Here is a 16,126-nt window from a genome sequence, read left to right as displayed (position 1 = left end):
TGTAGTTCTCGCTCGATACAACAATAAGAAGTGGTGATCTTTTATAATATCAGTGTGGATTGTGGAATGTGGAAGCAGGGTATATATGGGAACACCGATTCAGATTAGAAAAACAAATGGTTCACCTACCAACCAAGGGTACGTTTGCATAACTACAGGTTCCTTCTTCATTTGACTCTCTTTAGAGTTGTTACTTCATTTGGTCTGGGACGCCTGTTTAAATGAGAACCCATCGGCATTGAGACGAGAAGATGACAGCATCGTTCTAGTGACTTTAGTTACTGATGGCAACTTCAGTAGGTGAAGCGGCCTTCTTCTTTTTTCGGCGAGAAGCATTAGCTCGTGTTTAATACTCAATGCCAGAAGTACAATCAAGTTGTAGGCAATTGCAAGGAAATTTGGTAATCATTTGGCTATCAACAGATATTTAATTATTGACGTAAATATATGTGGATTGTCATATAGCATCACAGCAGTGAAACTTATGCAAAGATGAAACCATAATCAGGTCCACAATATCACCGAGACTGAACAGAGGGAACTTGTTTGAGATTTCTGGTTAAAAAAGCCAGCATCATATGAAATTAAAGGATGAACATATAGAAACAATGCATTTTCTTTAATTTCCCAGACTTTGATTTTTTTTCAGCCACGCTTGCGCCAAACAATAGTATATGGAGGAGTCAGGACCGAGTTCTTTTTTTGAGAGAAACATACATAGGTGATGGGTTGTGTTCATAGTTAAAAACCAGCTACGCAGCTGAAAAATATATGTTTGTTCCTCAAGATCTATATATGATTCTTCTCGTTAATGTAATTAAGTGGGAAATTATTAACCCCTACCTAGATTTTGTAAAAGTTAATTAAGTTATGATACGTATTGTAGAGAAGTATTCATTAGTACAAAGGATAAAGTCAGCAGAAGACAAGAGGTCCTGAATTGAAGTAAGGTGGTAAATGCTTTTGGGCTGAAAAGGACAAATGTAAACAGCCCGCTTTGAAGATGCCACCGGCAAGCTAAACTCCTGATAAGCGCTAAAGGAGCTCCAAGGGTGGGTTGATTTCTAAGAAACTCAGTAGTCAATACATGCCAAGAGGCAATGCAGAAATTTCATTGGAACGCCCAAAACTCAACCTTGCTTTTCAAGTCGTACTATGCTGTGTCATTTCAAGACCCTGCTCAAGCATTGAAGCAGAGCGTCAACCAATGGCTAGCCTTGAACTTAACTTCCTGGTGTCTCCCATGTCCATAGGTGCATCTCGTGAAAAGCAGCTTAAATCCTGTCGATATCAACCAATGTGCATAACTCATCACTATGCAGCTTTCTTTGTGGCTTTGGGGCTGTGAGATGACCAATATGTATTCATACAACCCTAGTGAGGGTAGGTGCTTATATAGCTTGATTGCATTGTACTCACAAATTGACATGGTGATGTGACAAATAAAGCAAACTTGTATAGGATATTAAAATCCCTCAGATTTATATGAAAATTGAAAGTCCTCAATGTAAGTAGGTTTTATCATGATTAATCAGATGAAAGTTCGCGCCCATTGTATGCTAAACCATGGACTCTCAAAAATATATATCGCACAGCTGTACCATCAAAAAATATATATTCCACCAAAATACAGCAAGGATGTTAATGCGCTTGAGTCCATTTTGATGGTTCAATTGATATGGAAACAAGCTTTCTCGTTCATAAATAATCGGCATATAATAGAAAACTCGCGCATAAAAGATGCTATAACTTGCTATACTTTGAAGCTTCGGCGGTAAACTAAGTGATATACCACAGATTTAAAAAATCTTCATATGATCCGTTGATCAGATTCAATGAGTTAAAGACATCGCTTGTAGACAATATAACTCCGTTACAACATTGCTTTCAATTTTCAAATGCCTGTAATTATAACATTGCTTAAGCGCGGGAATTTTCAGAGCATTCTTGAATTGACGGAAAAAGTTTTTACAATAAATTGGCATGTCCAACTATGTTTCACCTGAATTATCATCAGGCTAAGAACCTAAGACCTCTTCCATGGTCACAAACCGGCCTTGCTCAATTGATAATTGGCCAGCAACACCGATGGCAACAGATAGTAGACCATCACTTAAGTTGACGGAAGGTCCAGAGGCACCTTGAGCCCTTATAGCAGACAAGAAGTTGAGGTGCTCCAAGTAGCTGGATCCATGATGAAGACCTTGATACCTATAAAAACAAAGTTTGCTAGGATACAAAAACCAAAACCTCCCAACTGCTAAACTATGCATTCTGCATCTTAACTTCAATTCTTAAACCAAACTTCAATCAATTTTGTCATTTTTCAATTCAGTTTGCCATGATCATGTGGTCACAGAGTAACAAATGATATTAATTTAGAAACTGCCATTTAAATGTACAAGTGTTCCTTAAATTGTAAGTACTTAGGGGACTAAAATGTTGATATGGGACAGAAAAATAGAGTATACTTGATCCGTTCATCTTCGGCCATTATTGTTACAACTCCATCTCTGCCTTCAGTTCTCTTTCCAAACCTGACAATGCTCTCTGGAACAAAAGCTTCACCCTGTTTGAAAAGAAATAATGTATCACGCACACTAGAATTGCACATTAAACAGGATAGCAGATAATCAAAATCCATGTTAAGTAATCAGATTCAGCCAACAAACAAAGGAGAAGAATACGCCAATTTCTTTCAAATGAAAAGAAAAACTCAAGATGGAGGAAAGAACCGCGCCAGGTGAGCTGCCATTCAAGTCTCAAAGAAGTGCAGTAGGGATTGCAAAGGCTCCCTCAGAGCTCACATTTTAAATGAAAATCTAGCTCTCCGTCTCCCTCAAAACATGAAAGCTAACTGATGAAGAATATCATAAAAGGACTACATCTCTTAGCCCTCTTCTAGAGATAATAGATCTGCAGATTTGAATGGACCTCCATAACAATGCTGACCAGATGCTTCCATTTCCTAATTCATTCGACCATGTATCTACTATATCAGAACATCAAGTTTTGATCTTCATCCTAAACATTATTTTCAATTTTCATACAAGAAAATGCATGTGCATGCCTTTTATCACCAAGCCTATTGTTTACTGACACATTCATCAATGATTCACCAAGCCTTCTGTGAACTGACACACTTATCAATGATTCACCATCAAAATTCAGCCTTTGGAATACTTGACAGCTGGCATTCATGATATCTCTCCTAGACTGTAGAGGATGGCCTATTACCGAAAAAGGTGACAGAAAAAGGAAATATTTTCACTAGATTTTCCTAGACCTCCCGGTACTACAAGGAGGTGATTATCCCAGCACTACTCGTTATAGCTGGTACAGAAAACCACAGCGATTTGTTGGATTTACGAGTTCATAATTTGCATGTATTACGATCCTACGTGGTTTATGCTTCTGTTATTTATTACAGTTTTAGGCATATCCACTATGAAACAATACATAGTTACTGTACTTTCTAATCTTACATAGTTATGTGCCAAAAGCTAATTCTAGACCCCAGTGTAGCTTTCGATTTACCCACTTGAACAACCTATTGTGTATCTCAGGATTTACCTACAACAACGATATATAAATGTAAAGGTATTAGCAATAATGATTAACAGTAAAAGGACAATTTTTTTGGGTATACATATTCCATTCTTTGATATGTCCAAAACATGTCAACTGATGTTAGACAAGCTTTCCTTCGATTCGGGTACCGAAACTTTTTGTAAACACTACTTTCAAAGAAAACATGTCAGTCAGGGGAACATGTGCTTCTATAAAATGGTGATCTTTTTCCCTGATGTTTTAGGCCTTTCATCTGAGGATGAAATACTTGTAAGCTGTCACTACACGCTACTAATACAGAGTAAACAGACACCAAAACTGCAACCTAAGTCAACTAAGTAAAACTGAAGTTCCCTAGATTCATATCCACGAAAGTTTACAGCTCATTACAGCAGTATATGGAAAATATAAAATGCAAAAGAATCATGTAGGATGTAGCTGTATTTGTACCTTCCCAATGTCACCAACCACAGAAATTTCTTGCTCGTTTCTACTTCCTTCAGCAAACATGCAGAGATCAAGCATGCCACGAGAGCCATTATCAAATTCTACTATCACATATGCATTATCAATTATATCTGGGACCTGCAATGGAACATAATCAACTTTTAGACACTATTACGAAAGTTTAAAGGCTGCCTTCAGCTTGTTGTTTATTTACTTTTATAGCTTAGGAGATTGAACTGCAACATTGTTACTTTAGAATGCATGTCCTTGAGTAGGAAGACACTCATAGGCATACAGTACGTCTCACTGTTTTTTCCAAATGTCTATTGAAAATGGCATGGGCATGAGCACTATGCTGCACATGTGCAGAGTATGCATCCAATGAAATATTTGGATCAAACAGTGAGACATCCTGACCTTTCCATCATACATTTCATCCTTGTGGTTTACATCAATGGCTCCAGAAGCCATCACACGAACTGGATTTGCAGCTGCAAACAATCTCATCAAATCAAAGAAATGGCAGCACTTCTCTACCAGCGTTCCCCCACTGTTGCAGTTGAACCTGTTCCAGTTGTTTACCTGCAAGAGTTGTAGCAGTTAGAAACAATGAGTGAATGTGTAACGTATTACAAGTAATGACACTTTCCAATACCTTAACAAGGAAAGGAAAACGGTGTTCACGTATGGCCACCATTCTGACTTGCCCTAGTGTACCACTCTTAACGATATCTATCAGCTTTGCCACGGGTGGCATATACCTGTACTCCAATCCAACTTGCACAATTATGTCTGGTCTATTTTTGGCCGCTTCAATTACCTGTATGGAAACATAAAAAGTTTTCTGTTATTGATATGAAGAAGCAAACATAGATTCAAGGACTGAAAAATTGAAAAGCAAACAGATTATCTGAAGTTAAGATAACTAACTAATATAGTCAATACAAACGACATTACAATCTGAGCTAAGCTACCAAAGACAAAGTAGTACTTTTGCATAGATATTGTAGTATTAGAGAGTATGGCTGCTGATCCCTCCAGGAAGATGAAATGTCAGAGATGATGCAAGAGGTACACCGCATTGAGATGATACCGAGGAAGAAAACAGAGTAGCAGACACCCTTTTTTTTTTGAAAGAAAAGGTAGCAGACACTAGTATGCAGCAGCGCATAAGAGAATCACATTACAGAACAGACAAAACTATGACCTCCTCAGTCCTCACCTTCTTGCAGTCCTGCACGGTGGTGCACAGGGGCTTCTCGACAAGGATGTGGTGCGGCTCGCGGTGGCTGATGATGTCCATGAGTATCTCGTAGTGGGTCATGTTCGGGGACGACACGATGATGGCGTCACAGAACCCGCTGTCCAGCAGCTCGCGGTGACCTGAAAAGGTCTTGAAACCTTCTGGTTGTTAAGGATTCAGCAGCTTCTCGGTATTTGCATTCTACAGGGTGAAATTTGGATACAATATCTATAAATAAACCTAGTGTTGCAAGTGTAATTGCGAATTTGCGATGCAATCGATCGAATTAATGAAGGACAGGAAGACATGCCACAGATCCTAGCAAGGTCATCTTGCACACTGGAGCGAGCTTAGAGGCTTGTACCTGTGGAGCGGGGAGGCCGAGCTCGTTGGCGAGCTGGAGGCCGAGGCGGAGGGACTCCTGGTGGGGGTCGGCGAGGCCGGTGACCCGCACCTTGACGGACTGCTCCCCCTCGACCTTGGCGGCGAGGTGGGCGAGGTTGTGGAGGTGCTCCCGCCCCATCATCCCGACCCCGACTATCCCGTACCTCACCGCCGCCGCCGCCATCTCCCTCGTCGACGCCGGACGCCGGCCGCCGGTTCTTGGTTCGTTGAATCCGGACGGGTTTGGAGCGGTGGCCGGTGATTGATTGGACTGGAGCGACGACTGGTGGTTCCTGCGTGGCCAATCAAACCGAATCAGGCTCGGTTTCCGTTCCCGATAGAAACGAAAGGTTCGGTTGCTCTTCAGCCGTTGGATCGAGGTTAGAAGTTTTTGGCTCCGTTGGATCGACGACAATAGTGGGCGACCGCAAGTTCGCGCGCGGCCCGGTGAAGTGGGCTTTATTGGACCGCGTCTTCAGGATGGGCCTAACGTTACAATGCATGGGCTTGGAGACATTTTTTCCCTAACTCAAGAACACATGGTTTGGGAATGTTTTTATTATAAGATAATAGAAGAGTCTTCCAGCTTCAACCTCCAATTCGAAAATATATGAGTTAGCTAGTCAAAATTTTCAGGGTGACACAAAAACATTGAGCTACAATATATTAAGATGACATTGGATGAATTCTATGTGAACCTTAAAACTTCACTGAGATGAAAGTGAGTTTGCAAAAAAGCACATACAAGTCAAATTAAGTGATTTCTTCATTCTATATATAATTAAGTGGATTTCTTCACTCTATATTGGAAATTTTTAACCAATTTTACATTTATGGGGAAAAGAAGGATACCGATGACTGTTCACCTTTTTTGAGAAAATAGGAGGGGGGGGGGAGGCAACACCCTACTGATTACATTAAAATAAAGAAAAATAAGAAGGAAAAGATCAAGCATCATTAAATTTCTCTAGCCACTCAAACAATTGAGGTGTATATTCCTCCTTTGCACGATGGACAAACATTGCAAATTCATACTTGAAAACTTCTTTGCATCCTCGCAATGTAGGTGCGTTTGATTAATTTTGTTTAGCTAAAAGTTTCTCCCCATCAAAGGAGAGAAAGAGAGAGAGAAGGTGAATTAAAGAAACTTTCACACTGATCGATCGATGTTGGTGCCACGAAGACTTGTTTGCTTCCTAGCTAAAGATGCATGTGTACGTCGGTTTCTAGCTTCAGCTGATCTTTTTTATTTTACGCAATTTTCAGCTGATCTTTTAGGAAAGGGTTTCAGGTGAATTTACCGTCCACATTGGCAACCTGGCGTGCCTCCTCTCCATTCAAGAAGGCAGCCTGACATGCAGCTGCACCCGCGCTCGAGCGTCTGATCTGAAGTCGAAGACGAGAGAGGACACTCCACTCCATTCCACCGGACCCCCAGCCGGCGTACAAAAAGAAGTTTCTCTTTGGCTCGCTTTCCGCCTAAATTTCCGAGCAAACTAAAGCAGAAACCAGTGGCCGCCATCGATCGTCTCTGCCAAAAGCAACCACCACCGCTGCCACTGCCGCTGCCGCTGCCGCTGCCCCCGGCCGTCCCCCGCAGTGCATCATCCGAGCCAATCCCGCGCGTGTCTCATGCAGGTGCGGGCGATCATCGATCGGCCCGGCGCACGCGCCCATCCACCACCCTCCTCTCCATGGAAACACTGCTCCCTCCCCCATCTTTAACCACGCCGGCCTCCCTACTCGATTCGTCGGGCTCCCACCGGCCACCGCGTCCAAAGGCTGCCAGGCTCCCATATCATTCCTTGCCCTCCTCCTCTGAGATCATGCAGGAGGCCCCGTTGAAAAGTTGAAGCAGGTATCATGCAGTCTTGCAGTTGCAGTTAGGCTCTGAAACACACACAAGAGGAGCATGCACAGTTGCATATATGAGCAGAGAGATTAGCATCGATCTCGATCGCCATGCTGATAGCTCCTGTAATTGCTTCCATCAGAGTACACGGTGATGATGGCACATTCTCAACTACTATTCCTACATCTCCATCGCTTGGCCGGCTTACTAGCCGTGCCCTACTGCAGAGTGTTACATCATGCTTACTCACTGATGATGACCAATCTTTCTATGAACCGATGCTGCTGATGATGGCCGAGATCGATCTTTGCACGCCTTGGGAATGAAGATTACTATGTTTACTAATGATGCGCATTTAGCACCGCCTTTTCCGATTTGTTTAGTCTGGACGCTCACGGAAAGGGGTCGGGAAAGGCTGGTCATGCATGAGCTGCTAATCATCACGTTTGTCTCAGGAGCTAGCTAGGCCTCCCATGTTGATCAGCAATTTAATTAATCCCCTTTTTTTAGATAGGTAACTATAGCGCTTTATTTCTGCAAAGCGCCAGATGATTGCACTACTAACAATGCCCTAATGCAGAGCACATGCAATACAGTAAAAAGGCAAAAGCCAAAAGAGTTGCCACACAAAAAGATCAAGGGAATAAGAAATGGTTTCACAGTAGTACATCCAAAGAAAGGGGAAAGAGAGGCCTGGCAGGGGACCAAGAAAAGTATAAAGAAATCTTGAGCACTACGCTCCTTTCTGTGGCCCACACTGCCAGTGATTCAGTGAACGCCTTGGTCGTCTCTGAAATCCATGTGCGTTCCTAGATTAAAAAAAATCATGTTCCATGCATGCTCCATGTAATATCTATGATGCTTACAGAGTTACAGGTGTTGCTATATATGATACTTCAGGTAGAGTTAGCATCAAGACATCAGGTACTGTTTCCTTCAATGGGGTTCTATCTAAATACATCTGCTGTCATCAGTGAAGAATAGTGTGGTCCATCAAAATTGAAGCTCTCAGTTCAGTGTTATGTTATTACTGCAAAACATTGGTACTCTAAATATAAGGTTTTCAGCGTTTGCTGCTATTCTTGATACTGTGAGTAGAAGAATCTGTACGTACTAGCTTCCACTCATTGCCACCCACACAAACAAGACAAACTGGATTAAAATATCCTCTTGATTACGAGCACTAATAACTGACTAATTTTAAGTTCAACCATTGCATAATTCATCATAGACGTTCAATCCAAAACTTCCAAATAAAATCTTTTATACTTTGCTTTGACCCTAGTGTTCAGTTCAAAAGTTGGTCAACTCTGCTGGCTGTTGAGGTTTCAGGTCACCCTGAAGGCTTTCTTCTTCCCTTTCAGTGCTCTCTGAGACCTGACTCCCGCTCGGCTTTGTCTCTCTGCTGCTGCCGCCGCATCCATTTTGCCGCGCACCGTGCGGACATGGGCATCAAGTTATCAAGATAAGCTCAAAACTTGCAGTCGGCAAAGCTTAGTTTACTTGGTTCAAGGAAACAAGATGAGTGCCTTGTACAATGAATGGATCTCTGCTGCTTGGTTTTTTCTTGGATCATCACCTATTGCAGTGGCCCATAAGATCTTGTTTGAAGACATGATTTGCCTTGATTTCTTCACCCAAACTCCATTGGAGAGCCAAGGACAGTTGACAGTTTGCCTTGATTTCGGAGCAGACTTGTTTACATGGCTGACTCTGCTCGCTGCTGCGCACCATGCCGACAATGAGTGTTAAAATAAGCTCAAATCTGTAGTTCACACTGCTTACTTTACTTGGTTCAAGAAAACAAGATGAATGTTTGTACACCAGAAAGATGATGATGATCTTGGTAAAATTTGCAAGACATGATTTGCCTTGATTTCTTCACCCGAAATGCATCGAGTGGAAGGCTCTACAGATGACAATTTGGTACGCTCGAGTGCTTCATCTGGTGAGATGAGTAACTTTTACTTAAACCTAGGAAAATATGATCATTCTTAATGTTGTACGGTACATCTTTCCATGCATTTCAGTGTTTGAACTTGATAAGAAATGAAGATATTTGTGACATGATTAAGGTATCATACTATCATGTACGTACTTGTGCTGGCAATGTACTCCTAAAAAATTGTAAATGCAGCAATTAGCATCACCAAGTGATCCTATACTTAGTTACTTACAGAAAACAAGTACTTAGCTGCTAGCTGAGAACTCAAACTTTAGGACAACAAACAAACTGTGAAGAATTCAGAAAGGCCAGCAACAGAAAGAGCTTTGAAGGAACACAGGTTGCCCCACTTGGATGGGAATCTGCACGAACAATTGAGCATGATCTGACACGCTCACTCAACCGACTTGTTGCACTATCCATCAACCTCCATGCATCAAAGTTACAAAAAGAACATGGCAGCATGAGCGTCTGGAGGAGGAAGAAGGATCAGCACCTTGGCAATGGCAGCAAGCTCATCGAGTGCACTCGCCCATGCCTCGCTCAAAAGCAATCAGAGCGGCATCGATCACCGCCCTCGCTGACGCCGTGGGCCCGTGTACATATGCCTGCCACACCGTTTCACCAACAAACCCTCGAGGTGTAGGAGCTGAGCTCTTTGAGAAAGTGAAAGGGGAAAAAGGTCGGGAAACCCTAGCGAGGGAGCTCGATGGGGATTAGAAAAGCGAAAGAGACAATGCCGGGGAAAAGATGTTGTAGATGTTGCCTTATTGTCGCATACAACAGCATGAACTGTTCATTCAACATCAAAGGCTAAAAGACACTGATCTTCACTATTGGTCTCTTGCTGCTTCAAACAGTTCGTTTTCCAATGGAATCGTACTGCTGGCTACTGCTTTCTCTGAATCCGAGCGTTCTTTCTCCATCCATTTTAGATTTTGGACTGTACACACCTACCAGTGCCAAAAAAAAAAAGGTTGGACTGATTATAGGAAACGTTTTCTTAGTTCTTTTTAAATGGTGTTCAGAAAACCATCACACATTCGCATGCAGGATGAGAGAGAACACTAATGCTAGCTGTGAATTGTGATGAGCGGCAATAGGCATGTTCATGCACGGCACACTGAAAAAGCCTAAGTTTCCATTGCCGCAATGGTGAGAAAAGGAGAGCAAAGCAAAAGTCGCCACCTCTTGCAGACTGCATAGGCAGAGCCCGGCCCGACCAGACCACCGCCATCATCACCGCCTCCACCACCACCATCCTCCCCTTCCTCTCCCTTCCCTCTCTTCCGCAGCCCACTCCTCATGTCGTCCACCACCACCACCACCTCCTCTTCCTCCTCCGCCTCCATCACCAAGCCACTCATCATGACCTTCACCAGTGCGCCACCACCTTTCCCGCCTCATTTTACCACCCCCTCCTCCTCACACCGCCACCGGCACCACCATCTCCCACTCCTCCGCCATGGCCGCCACCGGCACCTCCTCACCGTCGCAGCTCCCGCTCCACGGCGGGCTCCTGCTCCTCCTACCTCTTCTGACCATCACGACCGCCGCGTCGTCGGCGCCGCTGCCCCTCCTCGCGCTGCTATCCCTGAAATCCTCGCTGCGCGACCCGGCCGGCACGCTCCGCCCGTGGACGTACGCCTCCGCGGCGTCCGCGGGGGCCACGCGGTCGCTGGCGCCTCCCTGGTGCACGTGGCCGGGCGTGTCCTGCGACGCCGCCACGGGGGACATCGTCGGGATCGACCTCTCCCGGCGTAACCTCTCCGGCACCGTCCCGGCCACGGCGGCAAGGCTGCTGGCGCCGACGCTGACATCCCTCAACCTCAGCGCGAACGCCTTCTCCGGGGAGTTGCCCACGGCTCTCTTCCAGCTACGGCGGCTCGAGGAGCTCGACGTCAGCCACAACTTCTTCAACGGCACGTTCCCCGACGGCATCGCGGAGCTCGCCGCGCTCACGGTGCTCGAAGCCTTCAGCAACTGCTTCGTCGGCGCGCTCCCCCGCGGCCTCGGCGTGCTCCGGCGGCTCGAGCGGCTCAACCTCGGCGGCAGCTACTTCAATGGCAGCATCCCTAGCGAGATCGGCCAGCTCCGGCGCCTGCGGTTCCTGCACCTCGCCGGGAACGCGCTCACGGGGCGGCTGCCGGCGGAGCTCGGCGAGCTCGGGTCGCTCGAGCACCTGGAGATTGGGTACAACGCCTACGACGGTGGCATCCCGGCGGCGCTCGGCAACCTGACGCAGCTCCTGTATCTCGACATCGCCGTGGCCAACGTCGCCGGCCCGCTGCCGCCGGAGCTCGGCGAGCTCGCGCGGCTGGAATCGCTGTTCCTGTTCAAGAACCGACTCGCCGGCGCGATCCCGCCGCGGTGGTCTCGCCTCCGCGCGCTGCAGGTCCTCGACCTCTCCGACAACATGCTCGTCGGCGCCATTCCCGGTGGGCTCGGCGAGCTTGCCAACCTCACCACGCTGAACCTCATGAGCAACTCCCTCTCCGGTGAGATCCCGGCGGCGATCGGCGCGCTGCCGAGCCTCGAGGTGCTGCAGCTCTGGAACAACTCGCTCACCGGCCGGCTGCCGGCATCGCTCGGAGCGAGCGGGCGGCTCGTCCGCGTCGACATGTCGACCAACTCCCTCTCCGGCCCGATCCCTGCCGGGATGTGCTCCGGCAACCGTCTCGCTCGCCTCATCCTCTTCGGCAACCGTTTCGACTCGGCGATCCCGGCGAGCCTCGCCGGCTGCTTGTCGCTTTGGCGAGTCCGGCTCGAGTCGAACCGCCTCTCCGGCGTGATTCCGATGGGCTTCGGTGCCATCCGCAACCTGACGTACCTGGACCTGAGCTCCAACTCGCTCACCGGCGGCGTTCCAGCTGATCTCGTGGCTTCGCCGAGCCTCGAGTACCTGAACATCTCCGGCAACCCGGTCGGCGGCGCGCTCCCGAACGTGTCGTGGCAGGCGCCGAAGCTGCAAGTCTTCGCAGCGAGCAAGTGCGCGCTGGACGGTGAGGTCCCTGCGTTCGGCGCCGCCGGGTGTTCAAACCTGTACAGGCTGGAGTTGGCCGGGAATAATCTCACAGGCGCGATCCCCAATGATATTGGCGTCTGCAAGCGGCTGGTGAGCTTGAGGCTGCAGCACAACCAGCTCGCCGGCGAGATCCCTGCGGCGCTCGCCGCCCTGCCGTCTATCACCGAGGTCGACCTGTCCTGGAACGCGCTCACCGGCGCCGTCCCGCCGGGGTTCGCCAACTGCACCACGTTGGAGACCTTCGACGTGTCCTTCAACCATCTAGCGCCAGCCGACTCGACGTCGGCGTCACCCGGCAACGGCGACGGCGAGGGCAGTTCCGCCCGGCACACCGCGGCGATGTGGGTTTCCGCCGCGGCGGTGGCGCTCGCTGGGATGGCGGTGCTCGCCTTCACCGCTCGCTGGCTCCAGTGGCGGGACGGCGCCGCCGCCGCGACGGACGGCGGTGGCGCGGGCGGTGCAGCGCGGCCCAACGTCGTCGTCGGGCCGTGGCGGATGACGGCGTTCCAGAAGCTCGGCTTCACCGCCGACGACGTGGTGCGGTGCGTCGAGGGGAGCGAGGGCATCGTCGGCGCCGGGTCGTCGGGGACGGTGTACCGGGCAAAGATGCCTGATGGCGAGGTCATCGCGGTGAAGAAGCTGTGGCAACCAGCGGCGCAAAAGGAGGTGGCAGCTCCAGAGCCGAAGCGGAACGACACCGACGGCGAGGACAAGAGGATGCTCGCCGAGGTGGAGGTGCTGGGCCACCTCCGGCACCGGAACATCGTCCGGCTTCTTGGGTGGTGCACCAACGGCGAGGCGACGCTGCTGCTGTACGAGTACATGCCCAACGGCAGCCTCGACGACCTCCTCCACGGCGCCGGCGCCGCAGCCGCGGGGAGGGCGCCAGCCAAGACTAAGGCGGCGGCGCGTCTAGGATGGGACGCGCGGCACAGGATCGCCGTCGGCGTGGCGCAGGGCGTGAGCTACCTCCACCACGACTGCCGGCCGGCCGTCGCGCACCGCGACCTCAAGCCCAGCAACATCCTCCTCGACGCCGACATGGAGCCACGCGTCGCCGACTTCGGCGTCGCCAAGGCCCTCCGCGGCGCCGGCGCGCCAATGTCCGCCGTCGCCGGCTCCTGCGGCTACATCGCGCCAGGTCAGTCGAGACGCCTTATTTCATTATCTCTGATCGTGCCATGTACATTTTTCACGTAGAACTAAATAAACATTTCGTCGTGAACACATTTCAGAGTACACGTACACTCTGCGAGTGGACGAGAAGAGCGATGTGTACAGCTTCGGGGTGGTGCTGCTCGAGATCCTGACGGGGCGGCGGCCGGTGGAGGCGGAGTACGGCGAGGGGAGCAACATCGTGGACTGGGTGAGGCGGAAGGTCGCCGGCGGCGGCGGCGGGGCGCGCGAGGTGGTGGACGCGGCGGCGTGGGCGGCGGACCAGGGCGGCGAGGCGCGGGAGGAGATGGCGCTGGCGCTGCGGGTGGCGATGCTGTGCACGAGCCGGAGCCCGCAGGAGCGGCCGTCGATGAGGGACGTCGTGTCCATGCTGCAGGAGGCCAGGCGGGGGCGGAAGCTCGTGGCCAAGAAGACAGCGCAACCAAAGATGAATTAGCTAGCGGCGAAGACGTGTGTATTGTTACTCACTAAACTACGTATGTACTTTGTCATGTAAAATGTCTCCCACTGCATGATGACTAACCTTTTAAGTCAGATAAGCATAGCGTGTGTCTAGGTAGATTGTATGTGTATCTACGTATTTTGAAAAAAAAGCAACTTGAAAACAATACTCCTACCTTCTGAACATGTAATTCAAAAATCACCTAAGCAGCTAAGCCTGCCTGCCTGATCCACACAGGCGCTGCAAAGCAAGAGTCGGTCCACGGGCAAAATTGGGCCGTGAGATGACCGCTCTATCGTCTAAGTGGGCGGGCTGGATGGGCTCCCAACTCATGTAGAAACCGACTCGATCTGAAGCCGGAGGACGGGCTTCAGGTAGGTTTTTCTTACCCAATTTCCACTGAGATTTGTACACGCAATACCATCCGTTGGATGTATCTCCACTCCTCAACCCGAAGTGCTTCCAAAGCACACTGCCGTCACCCCGAGCTCGCCGGCGGTCGCGCCGCTCTGCCTCGGATCCCCACCCGCCCCGCACGCCACCGCCACCCCCTTGTCCGCAGGCCGCGCGCGCCGTCGGGGCCGCCACACCTGGCCGTGCCGCCGCTCCTAGAGCACGCTGGTTGTACGCGTGCCGTCCACTTACCCCAGCACTTGAGGAAGAAGATGAGGAAAAATTGGAACATTAAACCTTATTCGTCCAAATGTTGAGCTTTGCTTGTCTAAATGTTGAAATAGACAGTGAAAAATATTGAATTTTATATTTTCTTACAAAACGTTGACATCAGATTAAAAAATGTTAAATCTATTATTTTTAATATTGATGTGATTTTAAAAAATGTTAAATCTAATTTGTTGAAATGTTGAATTGGTTTGTTAAAATATTGATTTGAAGTTTTAATTGAGCTAATGGCGGGCTTTATAGTTGTGAGGCTTGACTGGCTTCCGGTAGCCAGGAGCCCCAGTCCGAAACATGATATCTGCCGCAACAGGAGATCCATCGATCGTCCTCTCCTTTCCAAAAAAAAAAAGAACAATCATGCTAAAAAATCCGAAATCAAGTCAGAAGCCACGACGTGTCTTCATTCGAATCATCACCACGGGCTGCTTGCCTGCTTGGATCGTCTCGTAAGAGCTTACGTAGGGCTGCTAGTGGGCGGGTTGAAATAGGTTTCATGGGACGGGTCGTGACGTGGGGTGTATTTAAATGGGTTAAAATAGATTTTAGTATCTAATGGGCTGGGACGGGTTAGGTATATCACAAATCCGGTTGGAGCGGGTTGAAAGTGGGTTTTTTTTAAGTTTGTATGAGTTTAACTCATATGTTTAACTTTCACGTTTTGGCTCTTTACGTGGGATCCATATGTAGGTTTACTCACAGTACTTTGCACAAGGTGATGGACTATCAAACTGATTCATCTTCAGCAAATTTCGATCAATTTTACTAAATTTTAAAGTGTGAACGCGAGATTTAGTTCTAGGGTCAACTCTTGACATGGGTTACGATATAAGTGTGACGACCCTGGTTGAAATCAGCCGAGTTAATCCTAATCCGAGTCTCTAATCCCTCTGTCTCGGCTCCCCTAAGCTTAAGCGCTCCACCTCCGGTCCTAGTCCCGACCCCGGAGAACCCAACCAACCCCGTCGGTTCCTACTGAGTTCCCCAAGGAAGTGCTCCTTTCAATCTTGGAGCTGTGGGACAACCGAGACTGACCGGTGGGTCCGCAAATCTTTTCCCCGGATCTCCCAAGGCAAACGCACTCGAGCGGCCTGCACCGCTTCAGAGCTTCTCCGCTGCGTGGCTAAATCCCTCCGACGCCCGCCGCTTCGCCCAGTCGTCGCCCGCGACAGGATGGATTCCCGCGCCCTCCTCCCCAATCGCAGCGGAAGCCCCTATGCAACCCTTTCTGCAGCACCTCGTCTCGCTCGCGCCCTTGCCGGCTGCGCCTTGGTGCTCCATCGCCGTTGTGGCAGATCTTTGCCGCCTGCTACGTCAAACCGCCTCGAGGCTCGTGCCCATCATCTCGCCGGATCCCCGGCTGC

At 48.8% G+C, this 16,126-nt stretch overlaps 2 protein-coding genes across 5 annotated transcripts; one reads left to right on the top strand and one right to left on the bottom strand.

Annotated features, from left to right (window-relative positions):
* Window positions 1-1,815: 1,815 nt before the first annotated feature.
* On the bottom strand, window positions 1,816-5,951 carry LOC117861999 (uncharacterized). 4 transcript variants are annotated; one of them, XM_034745505.2, is made up of 7 exons: window positions 5,625-5,951; window positions 5,240-5,410; window positions 4,673-4,837; window positions 4,435-4,599; window positions 4,021-4,155; window positions 2,472-2,569; window positions 1,816-2,211 (listed from the first exon to the last, which is right to left on the bottom strand). In XM_034745505.2, exons 1-7 carry the CDS (start codon window positions 5,826-5,828, stop codon window positions 2,019-2,021), a joined length of 1,131 nt encoding a protein of 376 aa, XP_034601396.1. In that variant the 5' UTR covers window positions 5,829-5,951; the 3' UTR covers window positions 1,816-2,018. The 4 variants fall into 4 exon arrangements, with proteins under 4 accessions (XP_034601396.1, XP_072150645.1, XP_072150643.1 ...); XM_072294544.1 differs by having other exon boundaries at window positions 5,240-5,418; window positions 5,625-5,944; XM_072294542.1 differs by having other exon boundaries at window positions 5,240-5,461; window positions 5,625-5,766.
* A 4,671-nt stretch (window positions 5,952-10,622) lies between these two features.
* LOC117859652 (uncharacterized) lies at window positions 10,623-14,250 on the top strand. Its single transcript, XM_034742814.2, has 2 exons — window positions 10,623-13,607; window positions 13,702-14,250. Exons 1-2 carry the CDS (start codon window positions 10,907-10,909, stop codon window positions 14,076-14,078), a joined length of 3,078 nt encoding a protein of 1,025 aa, XP_034598705.1. The 5' UTR covers window positions 10,623-10,906; the 3' UTR covers window positions 14,079-14,250.
* Window positions 14,251-16,126: the final 1,876 nt, after the last annotated feature.

The sequence above is a fragment of the Setaria viridis genome, chromosome 6, assembly GCF_005286985.2.
Source record: "Setaria viridis chromosome 6, Setaria_viridis_v4.0, whole genome shotgun sequence".
In the NCBI taxonomy this organism is placed as follows: domain Eukaryota; kingdom Viridiplantae; phylum Streptophyta; class Magnoliopsida; order Poales; family Poaceae; genus Setaria; species Setaria viridis.
The sequence above is the reverse complement of the archived record's forward strand: the minus strand, read 5'-3'. Positions and strand labels throughout refer to the sequence as shown.

Coding starts and splice junctions, on each gene's coding strand:
- LOC117861999 (XM_034745505.2), bottom strand. CDS start 5,828: ATGGCGGCGGCGGCGGTGAGGTACGGGATAGTCGGGGTCGGGATGATG. Junction 4,600..4,672: donor GTTTTCCTTTCCTTGTTAAG/GTATTGGAAAGT, acceptor CAACTCTTGCAG/GTAAACAACTGGAACAGGTT. Junction 4,156..4,434: donor ATGAAATGTATGATGGAAAG/GTCAGGATGTCT, acceptor GTTCCATTGCAG/GTCCCAGATATAATTGATAA.
- LOC117859652 (XM_034742814.2), top strand. CDS start 10,907: ATGGCCGCCACCGGCACCTCCTCACCGTCGCAGCTCCCGCTCCACGGC. Junction 13,608..13,701: donor CTGCGGCTACATCGCGCCAG/GTCAGTCGAGAC, acceptor AACACATTTCAG/AGTACACGTACACTCTGCGA.